General features: G+C 53.8%; 1 protein-coding gene across 2 annotated transcripts in view; it reads right to left on the bottom strand.

Moving 5' to 3' along the window:
- TIAM2 (TIAM Rac1 associated GEF 2) overlaps positions 1-21,165 on the bottom strand; it is a 100,279-nt gene that overhangs the window by 15,776 nt on the left and 63,338 nt on the right. For both annotated transcript variants that reach the window (XM_036024931.1, XM_028508639.2), the window contains exons 13-14: positions 20,362-20,465; positions 285-464 (exon numbers count right to left, since the gene is read on the bottom strand). In XM_036024931.1, coding sequence (XP_035880824.1) covers positions 285-464; positions 20,362-20,465 — 284 coding nt within the window. The remainder of the gene's footprint in view (positions 1-284; positions 465-20,361; positions 20,466-21,165) is intronic.

Here is a 21,165-nt window from a genome sequence, read left to right as displayed (position 1 = left end):
CGGATTGCAAATGACAAACTAGAACATCTGTTTCCATAGTGAAAGCTACCTTGGTAACAAAATGAGCTGAGAATCTCATTTTTTCCGAGTCCTCCAAGCACTTCCACCCTCTCAGCCACCCCCTCCTCTGCAGCGACTCCCTTCTTGAAGGGGCAGGCTCTCCTCCTTGCACAGGGCGGGGCCCCGGGCAGGTGCACAACCTGCACAGGTGCCGCCGTACCCCTGGCCATCGCGGACACAGAGAGAGAGAGAGAGCTGGGGACGGTGCACAGCACCTTCCTCACCTTCACATAGGACTTCTCCGTGTCCACCAGCTCCTGGATGACTTTGCGGAGGCGATCGGCATCGGACAGGTGGCGGGCCAGGGGCCGTGGAGGCGGGTCCTGGCTCTCCCTCGGCCCTTCCATGCTGTCGGTCTGCGCGTCGTTAAAACTCCTACACAGCTCGGCGATCTGTTCAGCGCTCTGAGGGATGACAAGAGGTGGGGGACAGTGTACAGGACCCTCTCCATTATTACCACTGGCCACCAAGGACAGCGACAGTCCCCACCTTTGCCCAGCACGCTTCCCTTGGGGATGTACACGACCCAGGGCCAATGGCTTCATCCACCACAAACCACTCCACCATTGAAGATGCCGGGGGGTGGGGGAGGTGTGAGCTTTCACTCCTTTGGTATCTACACCCGATCCGTTTCCGTCGTGAGAAAGGCTGTGAGACAGATGCTGCTTTAGGACTGAGACCAGACAAGAAGGCTCAGCCTGTGCAGTACTGTCGAGGCTGCTCCAAAATCATGGCTGTGGCCCACGAAGGGCCCAGTGAGAGACAGCCACGCTTGGCCCCCTCTGTCCCCTCGGTGGTGGGCCTGACACAGCTCCGTCTCCCTGACAGAGCAGCCCTCAGAGACCCAGAAATGGCAAGGCATCGTGGCCACTTTCAGACGGTTTGGCCGCAGCCCTCAAGTCTGACCATTTAGGCTCTGCAATCTTGCACCAAGTAGCAGAGTTGAGTGCCAAAGTTGAGCTGTTATGGAAGCCAGAGATGGGAGCAGCGATGGAGACATATAGGAAAGATGAGGTCCCTGCCCGGAAGGGGTCCGAGCCCTGTGAGGGTACCCATTGGGAGCAGACAACACAGCAAAGCCTGGGGAGGACCAGAGCGAGGGATGAATGGGCTCCCGCACGGAAACCTCACAGACGGGGGCGCCTTCAGCCGGCCCTGAGCAGTGGGCAGCCGTGTGCCACACTCACCCAGGGACAGGGGAAAGTGGACAGTCTCACTCCAGGTAGTGGGAACAGAATCACGCAGATGGAGAGGCAAGAAGGAGCAGGAGCAGCTGGGGGCACCAACGGCCTTCAGTGCACGCTCCTGGTCAGACGTGCACCCAGTGTGGCCAGGCCCCCTGGGGAGAGCCCGTCCGTGCACGTCTGCCTCAGGCTGCGGGTGCAAAGTCCCGGACGGACGGGCTCTGAGCTGCTTCCACAGTGCCTGGAGCGCCATCTGATTACATTTAGAACGTCTCCATTTCTCTTTCTCTCCATCCTGCCCAGCCCATCGGCACATCTGCCGGTCCGTACGCCTGTCGAGGGCGGGGCCTCGCCTTTCTCTGTCACGGCTCCCGCGTGCCCAGCTCAGCGGCTGGTTCACAGCAAGCGTTCGGTTCTCCTCGGTGGCATCGAGAATATTATTGACTAAGAAAGCAGCTTAGTCCCGATGCAAATGACTAATATCCATCTACTTTGACAACGTCCTGTCTCTCAGCTAAAACCGTCTCCGGTTGCAATGCCTCCATGCCTGATCTGTCACTCTGTCTCGGGCACGAAGTTGAACACGTCAGAGCACCTCCTCAGACTCATCTAGTTCATTGTCTTTGCCGGGATATTTCAGAACACGAACAACCGCCCCAGCATGCTGGTCGCCCTCGGTGGCCTGATGCACACTTGTTATGTACGCGTAATACACAATGCCGTCACCTGACAGCCTCGTGCGCCTGGCAGACAGAGCGGAACACCCTTCCCCTCCCTTTTTCTCTCCCTCCCCACTCCCAACACAGCGCCTCCAACTGGTGGGAATGTGCACCAACAGTAAAACTCAACACTGATCTTCCGAGCTAGTCTTTCGATTCATTCCGACCGGCGCCAGCGGAGGGCCCGCTCGGTCGCCAGGGAAATAGCCCGTTTCTGCAAGAGGAGGCACGACCGACCAGGCAGCGGGAAGCAACACCAGCAGCTCGTGCGCAACGAAGGAGAAGTGTAATTCACGCTGACGAACGGAGTGGCGCCGTGGAGGGGCTGCCTGGGAGGGCTTCGGCGAAGAAACGGTGTCGGAAGGAGTGCGCCCCGAGGGCAAACCCTGCAGAAGCAGCCGGTGGGGCAGAGGGAAAGTGAGTCCAGTGAGGAGCCCAACTCGGGGTGTGAGCGGGGCCCCCACACGTATCGGCGATGGAACTCCCGGGCCCTGGGGCTCTGCGAATATAATTGCTTCTCTTTTATTTTCACGCTAACCTCGGCACAAAAGTTAGACCGACCATAATGCGGGTATACTGAGCCTCCAGCTAGACGTAGAAACACATGTCGTCAAATTTACTTCTCCCAAAGTCCAAACCACACGCACGTACTAAGGATTCTTCTCGGGCACACACACCGCCCACTAGGTTTTGCCCTTAACCGTGAACACAAGCACGTTTCTGGAAATGCCTGTCAGAGGACGTGCCTGCTGGGTACGCTTTCAGAGAAGGAGCAAACACCAAACGGAATGCGACTTGATCTATCAAAACGTCTCCTCATGTCGAAAACAACCAAACCATACGATTCATTACTGGAGAAATCCCAACACTGTTCGGTCGTGCCCTGGAGGCCGGTGACATGTGGCAGACGCCAGGGAGGGCAGTGCGGCCAGAAGGCAGCGACCTTGTCCCCCGGATGTGAGCCGCGTCCTAAAGGAGCACTAGGTGACCCAACAGTCCACGGTGAATCCCGTCCACCTCTTCTCCAGGGGAGCGCGTCAACCCTGGCCGCACACCGGCTTCGTCTGGGAGCTTTACAACGTTCCCACGCCCAGATCAACTGAATCAGAATCTCTGGGGTCCCAGGCAGGGGCATGTTTTAAAATTTCCCAAGTGATACTCTCGTGCGGCCCAAGTGACAGCAACAGATCTGCCCCTCAGCACAGCAAATGCTCTGCTGGGGTTTCCCAGGAGCAGTGCCATCTCCAGCCAGACCGCCCCGTCCCTGGGGTCTGCCCCGAAGGACGGCCAGGTCAGCGGTGTGTGGCCTGAGCTCTTCATAAGACAGGAAGCAGCAGACGGAACCATTCCTGAGACCCTGGTGTTTGGGCCTGGCCCTCCACTGACTGAGCGAAATAGCCTAAGATAATAATACTCAGACTCCAAAACTTACTTGAAATCTCCCCACTGGAATTTTTGCACCACAATCTCAGACACCATAATTTTGCAATCCTGAAAAACAGTCCTCAGAGCTATAGCATCTATATTAAACTCACATATATTGTATAAAATAAGATCTGACAAAATGCACCATAAGTTCAATAGCAGCTGGTGAGATGACAGCGTTGCCAGGCTGCGATGTCAGAAATCACACCTAGCGATGCAGCGTTAAAATAACGAGATTTTAAAATAAAGTTTCTTGCCATTTCAGAACATCGGGATTCATTTTGCGAACACTTCTGGTAGGATTAACTGGGAAGAGTCAATGTTAGGTGAGATGTGTCATATAGCAAATGCACTTCCTGAGGCCCACGCTGAAGTTCTGGAGTGTGACACCACCTCTGTCCTCACCTTGCACGGGTCAGCTGTTGTCTGGGGACACCGTGAGGCTCACGTGGGATCAAAAGGAGGCAGGGCCCCTAAAAGGAGTAACTGTGAGCGTGGTTTCACATGGCATCTGAAGGAGTCCCTTGGTTGGGTTTCAGACCCTCCGTTCCCAGTGGCGGTTATAAACACCGAGCTGGGAAAGGTGGGACTCTGGGTGTGTCTGCTAAGCAGTTTCTAGGAGCAGTGACTCTCTTGGTCGGGATACTTCACACGCACGTGTTCAGGTGGAGGGCGGGGAGTGAGGGGCACAGGTGAGATTCAGCAGCACCAAGTTCCGGTCCTGGCTTTACCCCCAGTGCACTGAGGGTGCCAGGAACTGAAGGTCACCAGGCTTCCACCAGAGAGCAGGTCGTGCAGGGAGGTGGGGCAGGGGAGCGGGGCAGGGCCCTTGCTCTGGGGACTGCGTAGAAGAGCCCCATGTGGGGTTTCATGCCGCAACCTGACGTGGCACCTTGGCGGTCCCTGCCACCTGGGGGTACGCACCTTACAGGTGATGGCAAGGGATGTAGTGATGACAAGACTCCCGGGGTGCCGCCTGACTGTCACCTGGGCTCCACCCCTTTTCATGACTCCCGTGGAAGTGTGACGCGCCCACTGAGGGATGAAATAGTTACTTTTCCCCTGACAGGAGATTGGAGCACACAAGCCCTGGAGTGAAACCCTGGCCGTGGTGGTGATATGTGGCTGTGTGGCCTTGGCTAACGCCTGCCGAGCAGGGGCCCTGCTGCATCGGGTCCTGGGGGGGAGGGAATGAGGTAGCACATGCAAAGAGACCTGGCACGGCGCCAGGGCCCAGCGCGGGCCCGGGCTGGGTAGAAGTTATATATAACGTGTACCGGGAGTTTCATCTTCCAAGTCCTGTTATTTTTAGAAGTGCCGAAGAATAAATTTCCTCTAAGTTCCCTGAAGGAAAGGCCAGAAAAATCTAATTTCATGCGTTCAGCAGTTTTTAAATTCAGCACCTCCTCTGTGCCCGGCTTTGTTCTAGGTGCTGAGGACGCAGCAAAAGGCAGAGACCCTGACCTTCACACGAGAGTACGGTGAGGAGAGGAAATGGATGTGGAGAGGACCGATAAAATCACACGGGCCTGGTCAAGGTAGCATCAAGTGCATAAAACAAAGTGCAGTCACCCAAGTCAACCAAAATGGCCGTCCGTCAGCCATGACACTTTGGTTCAAAAAGAAAATTCCCTAAGTAGAGCAGGCACATCTGGCAAGGAGACACACCTAAGATATCTGCACACGTGGTCGGAGCAGCCCTGTCTGCAGAGCGGGACCACCCACAGCTAGGGTCCTGGGGAGATTCCCTACTTGCCAGCAGGGGTGTTGAGCAGAACAGCCATGTACCACCCAGAGGCTCCTGGGCAAATTCCACACCCGGCATCAGGGGTGTCAAGACATTTATTCAAAAGACCCAGAAGGGTGGAGCGCACCCCTTTCATGGTAAAACTGAGGCAGGCTCCAGACACAGCTGAGACAGCCGAGTCCACACCCAAGTGCTGCTCCACGCCACGCTGATCTCCCTTGGCATCGGCCGCTGAGGCCCTGCCCTGCTGGACTGAGGACTTTGCCTGCCCTGCTGCCCACCTGGCTCTGGAGACCCCTCCTTACAAGACGCTGATGGCTCCCTTGCCCATCGTGCTGTCTCCCGGACCCGCAGACTGAGACTCTGGGACTTGGGCCCGTTATCCCCCACTGATATTGTGTGTGTGTGTGTGTGTGTGTTTCTCTTAGACTGTTAGAGCGTGAGTAGGATATTAATGTATGTTCATGTTCTACGTTGAGTGAACCTGCACTCAATAAAAGCTGAGTGAAAAGCATAGCTACCATGTGACCCATGTCTATGGCTCAGGCTGCTCCATAGGCAGCCAACCGAGCCGTTGCGAGACTGACTTAGAGGAAAGACTGTATATCATGAGCCTACACTCATGACACTGGAGGACAGGCAGAGGGGTGACAAGGACAGAGAACAGGAAGTGGAACGTGCCCTGGCTGGCGTAGCTTAGTGGATTGAGCACGGGCTGCGAACCAAAGCACCGCAGGTTCGATTCCCAGTCAGGGTACATGCCTGGGTTGCAGGCCACGGCCCCCAGCAACCGCACATTGATGTTTCTCTCTCTTTCTCCCTCCCTTCCCTCTCTAAAAATAAATAAAATCTTTTAAAAAATTGTTTTAAAAAAAGTGGAACGCACAGTATCTAAGACAGGTGTGTCAGGGTCCTGGGGGGAAATGCACGGGGAGGCCCAGGGAGGGCCGGCAGGCCAGGCCGCAGCAGAGTGGGGCACAGAGCAGCAGGGGAGTCTGGGCAGAGGCCCAGGGGAGGGCGGCCGTTGCTAGGGCGGAGGCACCGTGTGGCACTGCACGCGCGTGTGAGCAGCGCACACTCAGTGCTCGGCCAGCACCGCCCCCCAGAAGGCAGGCCAGAGCTGTGTGTCTGGAGGGAGGGCCATGTGACTTCCGTGGCTCCCAGGCCACAGCGCCCTCTCCAAGAGGAAGCAGCCGATCCGGAGCCGGCGTGAAACCGGCCTGCTGCCTGCCGTCTGTTCGGCTTCTTTCTTTAACTCCAGTTTGGTCTGAATCCAGGAATGAGTAAGACACGCACTCTCTGCCAAGGGCGCGTCCGGGGCTAGGGCCGCATCCTGCATAGCCAGGTGTCTCTTGCCCATAGCGTCATGGGTGCGGCAATGTCACTTTTGTGCAATTTACACAACACAGCTCATCCTAACAAGACCCTGTGCCAGGTGCTGCCTTTTCTCTCTCCCATCACTCACCCAGAAAAAAAAAAAAAGATAAGGCTAATTTGTTAGGCGCAGTTAGACCTGCTCATTAAGTAAGGTGGGCGTGGGCCAGAGCCTTTCCCTGACTCCTGAATGCAAGGACCTGCCACCATCAGAAGCAAACGCAAACAGGTGAGCTAAGGGTGGGTCATGAGAACGGGGGTCAGCAAACCAGGGCCCTGGGGCCAAAACCAGGCTGCCCTCTGCTGTTGAGGTCAAGTTCTAGCAGCCTGGGGCCATGCTCGTTCCTTGGCCTGCTGTCCACGCTGCCTCCGCACTGCGGTGCAGAGCCGAGCAGCTGCCAGAGTCCGAAGTATTTACTGTCTGGCCTTTGACAGGAAGTTTGCCAGCCTCTGATGTAAACAGATGAGCCCAGGGTAAAAAAAAAAAAAAAAAAAAAAAAAAAAAGATTGTTTTGAAATTAAGTCCAAATTAAACCTCAAGATAATCTATACAACTTTAGTCTGAAATTTTTTCAGTAAGTTACAGTATACATTTAAAAATGACTTTTACATCTTGTTCTAGAGACTACAAATGACATCTTACTTCACATAAGACGGAAACCCTCTCACGTAGCTCGCTTTCAACTGTGCCAAACCAAAACCAGAACACCTGTGCGCTCACCTGGCTCAGTTCCAGGACTCAGAAAACGACTCCAATTCTCTTAACAGTTTTTACTTTGTGTTGCTTTTGGATGCTTGGGAGGATTCCGTTTGCTCTTCCTGGGACGTGGGCGTGAAGACCTATATTTAAAGTCTCTCTGTGATTACCTTGTATCATTTAACCTTCGTTCTCAATATGTTTATCTAGCTAAAGAAGTCTCTAAACCCGTATCTTTGGATTCACTTTGTGTTTTTTGGAAAATATGCTTAACTCTGACTTTTCCTTATCAGCACTGCCCTGCATCCTCTTTCCATCCCCAGGTATTTATCTCAGGTCTCAGTGCTGTTCTTACTCTCTTCCTTCCACTTTGCCCCAGCCGACTCTGGTTCGGACAGTGACATAAATTCACTGAAACCTGTGTGTTTATGATAATTCTCCCTTTAGTGGTGGATGTCTTCCTTTAACACTGCCATTCCGGCTGGGTTCCACGCTTACTGTGGCTTCCTGAGACACGGCAGTGCTGCTCACGAGCCACGCCTGAGATTCTGCTCCTGGTGATGGGCAACGCATCCCCGAGCTGTGTTTGCAGGAAAGATCTGTGAGTACTCACACAGTCTTGGAATGTACTGAGCTGAGATTATTTTTCTCTCTCTGTCACTGTATTTGAAGAGAAAAAATGTGTCAAGAACACCAATCCTAATCCAATTCTTGACAGACTAGAGCCCTGACAGACCTCTGTCGGCCACCGATTTTCCGGGCGGGTCCCGGGTGCACTGTGAACAGGACACGGAGGATGACACAGCAATCCCGAAGGTGGGGGGGGGGATGCTGCTCACGGGGTGCAACACCGACACAGCCTACGCCCGTCCAGCTGGGACCAGGGCACCTCTGCCAGACCCCTACGCCCGGACCGTGCCCCTGCCGCCTCCTCTGTCCTCCCCTCCGGCTCCCTAAGAAGCCTAGGCTCTTTCTAGTGGTAACCCAGGTGGGCTCCCAGCTCCCCAGCCCAGAAAAACAGAAAGTAGGGCAGCACCTGGTCCCGGCGGCAGACGGAGGACCCAGCCCCGCGAGCAGTCAGCAGGCAGCCCAGGAAGCTCCTCCAGGCCCTTGATGCTATTCTATTACCTGGGGGTCTTAGGTCAGCTCTTTTCCACACCCCGGTCTCTAAACATAAACTGGAAGGGTGTCACTAGGCACAGGCCTGGCCATGGGGACCACCGGAGTTGACCCCGGGTGACAGCAACGCTCAGCCAGGAGGAAGGAGACACGCAGCAGCCAGCCCCTGCCTCTCCCTGTAACTTTCTCCAGCACAAACCCAGCCACAGTCTCCCCACCTGGGACAGGCACACAGCGGGAGCGGGCGCTCCAATTCGGGGGGCTGCAGGGAGCCAAGGGTCTCCCTGACTGAATTTGATGCACGAAAGTTATGCATTCTCCAGGAACTTCTCTGAGCACTGAAGTTTCACCATCCACAGGCTCTCGCCGCCACTTCTGCAGAACCGTCACGATGCACAACAAGCCCACGTGGCTCCCCGGCCCCCACCGCAGCCTGTCCCCTGTGTGACCCACTTCCCCGCCACACTGACCTCTGCTGACTGCCGGCCCATGAGGCGTCACGGACCAAGGACACCCCACAGCCACTTCTTAGGAACAACACAGGGGCGAGGAGGAGGTCCAGGTGCTGCTTTGTCTGAAACCGGCCACATCCCCATCACTCGACTTTCAGTTCTAAAGTTCAGCTGAAAATCATGTTTAGAATCTATTTTCAAAAAACTGTAGCTTTGCAGAGGAAAACGGTCATACCGGTGTGAAACACTGAGAATCAGGCCCGGGCGGGGCCGGGCGCCACTGGCCTTGAGCAAGCACGGCAACAGCCTGCGTGCCTGTGTGCTCGCAGTTTCGGTTTGTGTTGGTTTGTCGGGGTGTGGGGCTATGGTTCAGCCATGTGCTAATCAAGCCTGCGACGTTCCTCAGCGTTTTTTCCTTATTGGCATGCTCTCAGAATCACCATCTCATCTGGAATATAATGTCTGTCTCACACACAGGTACCTGAGGCTTCGTCACTAACCAATCTAAAACCTCACGCCTGATTAAAGAATAGAAATGAGCCCTGGCTGGTGTAGCTCGGTGGATTGAGCGCGGGCTGCGAACCAAAGCATTGCAGGTTCGATTCCCAGTCAGGGCACATGCCTGGGTTGCAGGCCACGGCCCCCAGCAACCACACATTGATGTTTCTCTCTCTTTCTCTTTCTCCCTCCCTTCCCTCTCTGAAAATAAATAAATAAAATCTTTAAAAAAAAAGACTAGAAATGAAACAATCAAATTTAAACCAGGACAAGACTTCTTCTCCAATATATGGTCTGGCAATTTTTATCAGACTTCTGGAGAATGCCCACGAATAAATAAATACCAAGCAGTGGAAGCCACGCTCCCCTGGGGGGAGCCCGGTGGGTGAGTGAGGAGCAGGGCGCCGACAGGTGGGCAGACAGACGCTCAAGCAAACCCAGAAGATGCCACGGACGCCAGGACCGTGGCAGGATGTCCGCTGACACTGTTCTAAGGCATCAGACACAGAAAATTGTTTTCAAACCTCGCCTGAGGTCGCTGGCTCCATAACCCATTTTCTCTCTTGGAGACTCGTCTATAAAACCACTGTGGTCACGACCTCACTGGGCAACAGAGAGGCGGGCAGTGCACACAGCCTGCTCCATCCTGCCCCCGGGAGTCACCAGGTGGACGTGGCCGGGCCAGTCCGCTCCTCTGGTTATTATCTTGTGGCTGAAGGGAACGGGTTCTAGAGAATTCCAACGCCAGCACACAGCAGCAGTTTGAGAGGTGGGAAGACGACGCTACGTTATGAAACACTTGTGGTTTCTAAGCAGTTGGCAACAAAACTCCCAGCCTGTGCAAAGCCCGGGCCAGAACTGTAAGCAATTGCACATCTAAGAGCTTCCTCATCTGACATCTGTCTTCTGCAAACGCAGGGGAATTCAGGTGGCAGCAGAGAGCCCGAGTGTGAGGCAAGGTAAGCCTCGGAGGAGGGTCGTGCTGGAAGCTGAACAAACAAAATAAGGGAGGAGGAGGCGGCGGCGACAACAGCGGGAGAAGGAAAAGGAGAAAAGGCTGAATGGGGGACGGGGGCAGGCTTCGAGCACCTACCTCCAACGTTCTCCTGTCTCCCACATCAGTGACAAACATACTTTTTGTTGCCCTGTTCTTCATGCTGACAGCAAGAACAGCGGGAGCCCGATTTACAAAACAATCCAGTTTCTCCTCTCGGCAGTCCGAAGCTGGTGAGCCGGTGCAGGTGCCACACGTGTGCCTGGGAGACCCTCCTGGGCAGTTTCCCGTGGCTGCCGGGCCCCGAACTCGGAGTGGCACACGAGTCCGCTCAGAGCAAGGACTGGAGAGGAAATTGCAATATGACGCAGAACAACTTCTCACAACTTTTTTTTTTTTTCAAGTCAAAGCAGCCAGACTGTGGGGCTGGGACTTGATTAAAAGGTGAGGATCCGCTCTGAGTAATGAAAGGCATTAAAAAAAAAAAAAGAGACCACCAACCACTGACAACCGCTGAGACGGAAATACATCAGGTATCCAGTTTTCATTTCACCGGGATCTCTAAATACACCAAACATCTAAAGAGGGCACCCACGTGACTACTCCAGACCCCTTGCCAGAGGCGAACAGCGAGAGCGCCGCGGTGCAGGAGATCTGAACGAATGAATGAGCAAACAGCGGACCATACACCCACCCCCGTTCTTGACAAAATACTAAAGGTAAGGTGGGAATGGTTCTCGGCACCCAAATAGTGGCCAACCAAAACCAGACTGTAGCCATGGCTACTATTTCTTCAAAACCAGTGAGCAGCTGCCAAGACTTAGTTCACTTGCCGAGGTCCCTGTGGCCAAGGTGACGTTTGTCGGCCGGTGCCCTCAGAAGGCGAACACACATCACGCCCTTCGCCGAGCATGCAAACCACCCCCATGGCCATCAGGCCGCTGTTCGTCGTACCAAAGGGCGTTCTACAGCATTTTGCTTTGCAATCAAAGCTGAAATGCATGTTCCCCCCCCAGAATCGCTTTCTCCACTAATTACAGAAAATAAAACTTTTTAAAATGCTGCGCCACCAGCACATAAGGTTGCAATTGGTGTCCAACAATCCAGGGATGTCTCACCACCCCCATTAATACTGTCTCTTCTGGTCTTGACCTAATATTTATTTGCCACTTAAGGCAGCTTTATTATTTATTTAATGTTTCTCAGTGTCTCTTAGCACGTGAAAAAAATTAATAAATAAAGTATTAATAGCCAAACCCACCCAAGCAATTAGACTTGATAGAAAAACAAAGGTCAAAATGCCACTGGACTCAACAAACACAGTGCTTTTCCCATTGTAGGCACCTGATAACTCACGCTGCGGTGTCAGCACCACTAAGTCAAGGCAGGAGCCAGGCTAACTCGGATGTTTACTCGGAGTCAGAACTAACAACCTCGTGTTCCTGGACTCCGGAGGAGGAGATCCGTGGATAAACACTCGAACATGAGTGAAACCCTGGGGTTGCAGCCCCCTCTTCACATACGTACGCGAGCCGTTTTCTGAGGGTCACCGCGGCCTGCACGGGATTCTCCGCTCTAGATGATTTCATGGGCAAGGTCAAGAGCAAAAGACCGGAGAGTATCTCACCATCCTCACCTTCAGTTACCGTCACCTTAAAACGTCCATGAACTTCAGAGGCTTGGACTGCAGGAGCCATCTAAAGGACAGTGAGTGACCAGTGCTATATCTGATTGGGTGCTTCTGAGATTCGGTTTCCTTCTAAGCAGCTCTCCATATCCACGAGGAGAAAAGGCTACTTCGAGCAAAGCCCCGTCAGGAACGAGGCAGAAAGGCAGGCCAGGGGAGGAGTCGGAGCCAGGAGGGGCCCCCACACTGGCGCTCCCGCCCCTCAGCCGCACAGGCGCAGAAGCCTGGTGACTCGCCCGGGGACAAAGGCATTTCGGTGCCAGACTTGGGGCAACACCCACGTCATCTTCCTCTGAGACCACCCTTCGTCCAGGCGGCTTCCCCTGGGAATATGCGCAGGATTTGCTGGGTCCGGGTGTGGCCCGAGAGACTCAACTCCTTGCTTCCTTCTCCCCGAAGGAGCACAACTATTCTGAGGTCTCCGTACCTGTCTGTCTGCAACCCAGGAAGCCCAGAAAGGTGGAGAAGGAGGGGGCTGACTGCCACAGAGGGTGGGGACGAGACGGGGGGGTGCCACGACTTCTCCCCCACGGCCCTATCCGGACGCGTGGGGCCCACTCCTTAAGCAGCATCAAACCCAGGGCTCGTGCTGCCCAGCCCCGCCTTGACCTCACTGCCATGCGCCCAAAGGAAAGGTGAGATTTCAGGGAGCACGGGCTGGAGATGCTGCCCCCCACGCAACTTGCGGGCAGCTGGGTGGCTCGTCTTTGACCTCAGCCCCTTGTCTGCAAACACACCCCCCCGAAGTCTCATCTCGGATAAGATGGGAACAAAATCACGGCCCCCGCTGCTTCAGAGGAGAGGGCCAGAGAGGAGAGGCCTGTGCCGAAATAAACAGGAGAAGTAAGCCCCGAGCTGGAGACTGGGCATGTGCCTAAGCATCGCTGGTCGGTCAAGGTCAAACCTTTGTGTGGCCTGGGCTCCAGGAGTGTCGCAGTCCCTCTGCTGTTAGTCATGGTCCCAGCAGAGAGAAGCACGGGGTGTCACTGTTCATCAGCACTGGGGCTTCATCCCCCACCTGCACACCCCCGCTAGTTCATTCCAGAGCCTGCTGCTCCCCAACAGCTCTGACCCCCAGACAGCTCCGCCCACAGGGAGCACAGGGCAGTCCACTGCTGCCTCCGCATGACCTCCTCCTTTTCCTTCTTCCTTTCGTGATTCCAAGGATGACTCGAGATAGCAACTTCTGCTTTTGCTTTTTTCTCCCCCCGGTAAACCAGGATGGAGAGGGGACATCTGGAGGCGCAGGGGAACGCAGGGGCCAGAGGAGAGCGCTGAGGGGCGGGGGAGGGAGGGGGGAAGCGAGAGCCAGAAGGGACGCAGCCCCGTGCACAGGAAAGCCCGTTACCCGGGGGGAAACAGGAAGAAAGGGATCCTGCGACCTCCTCAACCCTTCCAGCCTCGCACGTGAGTCAGCAGAGGGGCACCCCCAGGTCATGGATTAGGAGAGAGGGGGACAGGCGTGGTGGCCCCAGGCCTCCCAGGGCTGAGACCTTGTAGGGCGCCTTGCAGACCGGTTTGCAGCCTCCGCTGCCTACACACGCATGTGTTCTGTAATGGCACAGAGCAAAGCAAGCCTGTGCCACAACCCCGGCAACAACTCACAGCCTCCTGCCGTCCCCATGGCCCAGCCTGGTCTCCCTCCAGTGTGGGAGCCCTGAGAGCCGCCCTGGCCAAGGCGTGGGCTGCCGAGCACTCCCCAGTTGTTGGCAGGGTCGGTGTGCCTGGGTCCCACTTGGCCAAAAGCTCCGCCACAGGCCACAGCTCACCTTCCCTTTGCTTCTGCCCAGGGATGCCCCTGGCTCAACTTAAGCCCTGAGGACCTTGCCCTGCAGCCATGTGGACCGGGCTTGGAGGAAGTGCAAAGATTCCTGCACTCTACCTTCTTGTTGATTCCACCGCCTGTTCCCCTTCAGCAGGACAAGCTTTCCCTCCCTGAACCTCTTGGCCCGAGGCCACAGCTCCGAGTGCTCACCTCCCAGTTCTCGGTGCCCCCACGCTCCCAGCTCACTGCTCATGGCGGGCCCTCCCCACACCCCACACCTGGAGTTGCTTTTCTCTTTCTGTCGTCATCTCCTTGGCTCTCTGGGTGACCCCTCCACCCCGCTGAACACCGCGTGTCAGTGATGCTGGACAACAGAGAGGACAGGACTCGGTGCGCTTCATTAGAGGGATGTCCCCTCCTGCCACACCCGGTGAAGAGCCGGCATCTCCCGACACATCGGCCCCAATGATCTAGGCTAGACCAGGAAGCGGAGGCACTCATGTCCTGAAGCTCTGACCAGGGGAAATTAAAAACTATCCGACTCACCTCAAAGAGACCAAACGGCCTTCCAGACACTAGGCAACACTACGCACGGTCCCTTTAAACAAGCCCACAGACTGGCCAAGGCCCCCAAAGGGAACTGTGGTGTTGGAAAAGGAGCACAGTGCACTGGAGAGCTGGTGGGAAACTCGGCTTGGCTTTGATTGAGCCTGTGTCCTGGGCCCCCGCCTGGCCCCTGACGTGACCCCTCTCTTCCAGAAGCAAAACACCCGCAGGGCCTGGCCGTGTCCCCCTGAGCAGCTCGGTCTGCACAGCGCACTCCTGCTGCGGGTGATGCCTGTCTCACATGCACTGTTTTTCCTTAGTCCCTGGAAGGGACCCTTTCCCAAAGGTCACCCACTCCCCAATGCACGGCACGAGGAAAACCAGCTAAAAGGTGGCAGGCTCTGTCTGCGTGCAGACGATAAACAGCTAAGAGGACTCCCTTGCAGAACTCACACGACATCTCACACGACAGCGCAGCAGGACCCGACCACCGGCACTGACCTCCAGGAGGCAGCTGAGGGGTTAGGTCACGACCTAGCGAGCAGAGGGCAAGGCCCTCAGACACGCCCGTCTCTGTGAGACACATGCAGAAGGGGTACTCTTAGCCTACAGCCTCTTACGCTTGTGCTCTGGGCACACCTGATCCTCTGAACAACTGCGGCTGCTAGTGGCAGTATTTTCACATGCAGATGAGGATGCAGAGGCTTAGAAAGGTTGGGGACCTGGTCCCAAGTCACCCAGTGGGAGAGCCTGGTGGACCGGGATACAGGTGCAGGTTTCCAACCATCGGGGCACAAGTGCCTCCCACGGTGCCAGCGAGGACAGCAAGCGGCTGCCTGCCACCAGAGCGCTGCGGGAAACCGCTGTCTGACACCCCGAGGACCTCAGGTCCCAGGTCGGCTCCCAGGGCAGGGGTCTGCATGGAAGAGGCGCTCTCTGTCCCCCCACAGAGGGACTATGTCAGACACCACACATCTAAAAATTAGTATGTTTGGTTTTTTTTAATGACAATTATATTAATCGACTGAATAGCAGTGAGAAAGGCTACTACTTATAAAGAAATTATATCTTCACACACACAAAAAAGAAATCTTAAAGCCAAACAGATATGGAAAGAATGCAGGCATCTCCCAGAAAGATGTATAATTTGAGAATGCTGGGGGAAAAAAACTGCCCAATAATCTTTTTCTTTCCCTTTAGCTTCTCAACTACAAAGCAGTTCAGGTGGAAAAACTCCAAAGGTTCGGCGAAGTGGGTGAGCCCGCGTTCCGCACGAGATGCGAGTTACACCTGTGCTTTGCGCTGCGACAGCACCGTTAGTGCATATCCCTCTGTTCCACCCGGGGAAGAGACACAGGACAACACACCTCTCCGACGTGGTTAAGTGGCAAAGAGCACACACACACGGCGACCGCGCGGCACATCTCCAGATTGCCTGCCTGCGCTGTCTGCTAGCAACACAACGCCCACAGACGACCAAAATAATCGCTGCCAGAGCCACGCTAATTAATTACATAAAATTCTTCAGCCAAAGCTGGAAAGTGTTTCATCGGACATACCTACACAACAACGCGGCTTACCTTGTGGAAAAATGACTTCACTTTTGTGCATTTTCTTTGCAGCAGGCAGCCCGGCACGAGCGTGTGCTGCACCGCTCCCAGGAAATGTCACAAAGCACCCAATTATTTACGGTCTCCAGAGAGAGGGATGATTTCATACACAGTCTGCAGAGTCAGTGTGTGAAATCTCCCTAGGGCTTCCGGCTATCTGTCTACTTCAAAGGGACCAAATGATTTCAGGGACCGCTCGAAAGACCTCCGTATCCTTGGGATGAGAAAGGAAAAGTTGACCGTGCCACAGAACACCCAGTATCCAAGAGAAACCCTCTCATCCTTAGCCATCAAGAGTGCTTAAGGATCGATGTCAGGAAAGAAAGGCATTATCTTTTCAGCTGCAAAACAGTCAACTTTCAAGACAGAGAAGAGAAAGCCGTGCAAGCATGCCTTACGCCAGGGTCAGGATGTGCACCCTCGGGTTCTTACCTGCTGAACGTGAGGAGGAGAACTTCCGAGACCTGCTCCCTCGGGGAGAATCGATCACATCTAGTGTCGGCCGCTAGGAAATGAGCAAGATGTGTTCTCTCGCTCTCGTCCCCAGGCAGTGAAAAAAATCCCAAATGTTCTCCCCAGGCACACGCACAAGGACAGCCTTAGCGCCACCACGCTCTTCCTCCCAGGCAGCGCCCGGGGTGTGGAAGGCTCACCCCCTTCCTCTGGCCCTCTCCCCCATGCTGCGAGCCTGCCGGCTCTGGGAGGGCCCCCTGTGAGGGCACGGGCGGGGACGACAGAACCACTGGGTACCACATCCTCACAGCTGGCTCGGGGAGCAGAAAATGAGACGCAAACAGCATCTCTGTGGGGACCGCTGAACACACCTCAAGTTTTCAGGACAAACCAGAAACTCTTCCAACCCCCTCACCCAAAGAGAAACTGTTTATTCCTTTCAAACTCCAAACTGTAGTGCAGGCTAATTGCTAACAATCCCGGGAAAAAAAAAACAGCAGCCTCCCCCACACGGGAGAGGTTGACAGGGTGCACAAAGAGCCGTGACACTAATAGGCACCCTGGGAGAGAAAGAAGGCAATCAATTACGAGCCATTTGCAGAAATTGTGGGGCTGGCAAAATCCCCACTTACAGCTGTGCTTCATCAAGACAAGGCTGCATCTGATTTTCAAGGGGAATTGAAAATCAGATCCTTATTCTAAAGTCTAGAATACTGTTAGTAAAATACCCCGGAGAGCCCAGGTTCAAATGCGAAAAGGAGTTAGTGACCCCTGAGCAGTAGGCCTGACGGGCCAGAGCGGGAAGCCCGGGAAACAGAGGCAGATGCGGGAGATGCGTCCTGTCGGGCGACCACCTTCTGTGGGCATCAACCGACGGCGTTGGGGGGCGAGGGGACCCCGAAAGATCCACACCCAGCACTTGCTGGGCGCACGGGATAAACTCCCAAATCACCATTTGGAAAACAGAAAAGGACTGCTTTTACATATAACCTGACGTGTCTAGGATGATGATGATGATGATGATGATGATACAGAACAGACAGTTATTTTTAATTCTTAAATTTAAAATCTCCTTTTCACTCTTATCCATCACAGTTACTCCTTACAATGGTCGCCGACCCTTATTTTCCCTAAGGAACAAAGAAAGTGTGAACTGAGGAACTAACTGCCAGGCATGTCCCTAGGATTTTTTCAATGTGCAGAAATCCATCATTATAGGTAGAGATCTTCGAACTTGAAAAAGGTGAGATAACTACTTTAGGCTTGAGGAGAATTTGACAGCAAATGCTTAACATGCTAATATTATCTTCCACTATTTAAAAAAATTTTTTTAATTCTCACCTGAGGATATGCTTTGATTTGAGAAAGAGAAGAAGGAAGGGGGGGAGGAGGGAGGGGGAGAGGGAGAGAAAGAGGCAGACATGGCCGTGAGGGAGGAACCGTGTTCGGTTGCTCACATTGGCGCCCTGAGAAAGGGCAGAACCAGCAGCCCAGGTATGCGCCCTGCGGGGGCATCAAACCCACAGCCCTCTCGGTGTATGGGATGGCAGTCTAAGCAACTGACCCACCCAGCCAGGGCCCTTTTGCTGTTTTTTTAATATGTTCTTTGGTATTTACTTATTTTCTCCTTTAATCATTTTAACAATGAAAATTAAAGCTCAGACAGCCCCATTTTCAAGCTGAACTACAGCTTTTACCCCTCTTCTAAATTTCTAACTAACAATCCAGTGTTCCTTTTGTAAAGGTTTTGTTATGACAGGTATTTTTTTTTTTAAGATTTGTTTATTTTTAGGGAGAGGGGAAGGGAAGGAGAAAGAGCAGGAGAGAAACATCAATGTGTGGTTGCCTCTCACGTACCCGCTACTGGGGACCTGGCCTGCAACCCAGGCACGTGCCCTGACTGTGAATCAAACTGGGGACCCTCTGGTTCGCAGGCCCATGCTAAATCCACTAAGCCACACCAGCCAGGGCTCACAGGTACTGTTAAATAAGAGTTGGATAGGACCTTAACGTGGTAGTTTTTTGCATACTTATTTTGTTGAATCTTAAAATAAAATTTGGAAAAGAATTTAATTTTTTTCTTAAGAACTTTAATGTGTAACTCAAACCAATTATAACACAGAGGACATTGTTATCCCTAATGGCATTAGGTGATTTCCCAAAACTGCCCCACTGTGCTGTGCCCACAGCCCCGCTTACTTTAAAAAGGCAGACCAGCTTCTTGAGTGTTTCAGACATGTGTGCTTTTTATAAAAAATTTAAGACACCTGGCTGGCATAGCTCAGTGGATTGAGCTCGGGCTGGGAACCAAAGTGTCGCAGGTTCAATTCCCAGTCAGGGCACATGCCTGGGTTGCAGGCCACAGCCCCCAACAACTGCACATTGATGTTTCTCTCTCTTTCTCCCTCCCTTCCCTCTCTAAAAATAAATAAATAAAATCTTAAAAAAAAAAAAAAACCATCAACAGCCTCCTGGGGGCATGACCAGGCCACTGCAGGCAGCGGAGTGTTTGCTCGGCGTGAGGAACTGCAGAGAGAAGGCAGGTTTTGGAGGAGGTGGACCGGGGATGGGAGAGGCACACAGGAGGTGAGAGAGGGAACGGCTGAGCGGAGAGGAGGCCAGGGGCCCGCAGCTGCCCAAATCCGCTCTGAAGCTGGCAGGCTCCGACCGGATCCACCCTTCTTACGGTAAATGTCACCAGTCCCCACAGGCCGTGCCACATGGCCACTCACCAAGGGACTGGCTCCTGGCAGTACGACTGGGGTGTGGTGCTGCTGTAAGTTTTCCCTAAATAGCTGCCATTGCTTACATTTCCTCCACTCTTATTTTGTAGTTAAGACAAAAGCAAGAAGTGTAATACAAGGGCAATTTAAAATTCAGCTAAAACCAGACCGTGCATTACAATCAACCGTGTCCATCAGGCCATTTCTGAACGGATCGCTGAGCACCGTTGGCGAGGCAGGGGCAGAGTGGGATACAGCGGGTGTCGGTGGGATGCAGGCAGCCCGAACTCTCGCGCATCACCCCGTGGGATGTAAGGTGGTGCCGGGCCACGGCAAACTGTGGGGCTAGTCCTTAAAAAGCTGACCACAGATCCACCCTAGGACCTGGCAACTCCATCCCTAGAAGCACACCCACAGGAATCGAAAACACGGTTCAAACAGATACTGGTACGCCAGTGTTCACGAGAGCATGACTCACAATAGCCAAATGGCGGGAACAACCCAGACGCCCACCAACAGGTGAATGGCTAAACAAATGAGATATATCCACACCGCGGAATATTACTCAGCCATCAAAAAGAACGGCGTTCTGACGTAGTACCACAGGGATGAACCTTGGAAATACTGTGCCAAGTCAAATAATCCAGAAACGAATGGACAAATGTTGTATGACTCCACTTACAAGAGGTGCCTAGAAGAGGCAAATGACACAGAAAGCGTAACAGAAGTAACCAGGGGACCGGGGTGAATGCGCAGTCACTGTCCAGTGGGTACGAGGTTTCTGTTCGTCACGACGAAAAAAGTGCGGGAAGTGGACAGTGGTAGCCGCTGCCCAGGATTGTGAGTGGACCTAACAGCGCTGCAGGGGATGCTCGGAAATGGCTAAAATCGCAAATTTTAGACTTTATATATTTGAGCACAACCAAATGACGGCATTCCAAAAATTATTTACCTTTGGCCAAACAGAAAGAAGTGTAGGAAAGGAACAGAATAGTCACTTAGCATGGCTCTCAGAAGACCCGAGCTTCGCTTTTCTGGTCACAACCACCCGAACACAGGGAGGGTCCTGCTGGGGGCTCTCTGGCGGCCCCCAGGAGTCGGAAGGAAGTCTGGCTACGGCCAGTGCTGCCTGCTAGAACTTCCTTTCACACAAATAAGGAGATGGTTGTCTTTAGGGAAACAATGCCCGGAACAGCTGCTGGACCTAGAGAGAGGACAACTCTACCTCTACCCAACTCTACCCAGGTAGAGGAGGGAACGAACGCTTGCCCGCGGGGTCCTTGTCTGAGACGCGGGACGGCACCTTACCCTGAACGTCTGCTCCATCTTCTCCCTGTGGGGCACCTGGTCCAGCGTGCCATCAGTCTGACTCCTCTTCAGGCCAGTGGTGACGTCAGGGACGTTGCTGAAATCTGTAGCAGGAGTGACAAAAACATCGGTGAGTGTGGCCACCCGCAGAGAAGAGTAACGGCTGGGTGAAAGGCTCAGATAGAGAAAGGAGGAAAGAAAAGGCAACTACCCACCTGGGAGGCAGACCTCAGCAGTTCTTAGTGACACCGAAGTCACAGTATGGGCACAGCTAGTCTGGAACGGGTCTGGGCTCTGGCTCATGGAAGAGGCACCATCTGCCTGTCTTGGTCAAAGGAGACCAACGGCCAATCCAAACAAAGGCTTACATGCCTCGTCACTCTTATCCTTCGTGTGCAAACTGTACCTCACTAACCTCTGACCTCATATAATTGATTTGGACTGAGAATCAAACAGCAGTGACCATGGCTGGCACTGCCCTATTTTGGGCTAAATGAGGGCAAATTCACCAGTGATGGCTCGGAACACCAACGAGGCGATATCACAGATTCTTATTACATCCCACAACTCGCTCATTTGCAAGTGTAATTCTTCTTTTTCTGGCATCGACACCATTTCATCTGAAATTGGAAGTCCCAAGAGGATCGGCAAACTTTGTTAGCTTCCAGAGTGAAGTTCAAGGACTAACATAAAAGACAAGTCGAGCACGTGGATTTCCAACCCATGAGCACATGCCGCCTCAACGATTCTTTCCAGCAGTTCTCAGACTAGGAAATTCAGGAAGGATGGAAAGGCAATCCTCGA

The sequence above is a fragment of the Phyllostomus discolor genome, chromosome 4, assembly GCF_004126475.2.
Source record: "Phyllostomus discolor isolate MPI-MPIP mPhyDis1 chromosome 4, mPhyDis1.pri.v3, whole genome shotgun sequence".
NCBI lineage: Eukaryota > Metazoa > Chordata > Mammalia > Chiroptera > Phyllostomidae > Phyllostomus > Phyllostomus discolor.
This window is presented reverse-complemented; position numbering and strand designations above follow the sequence as displayed.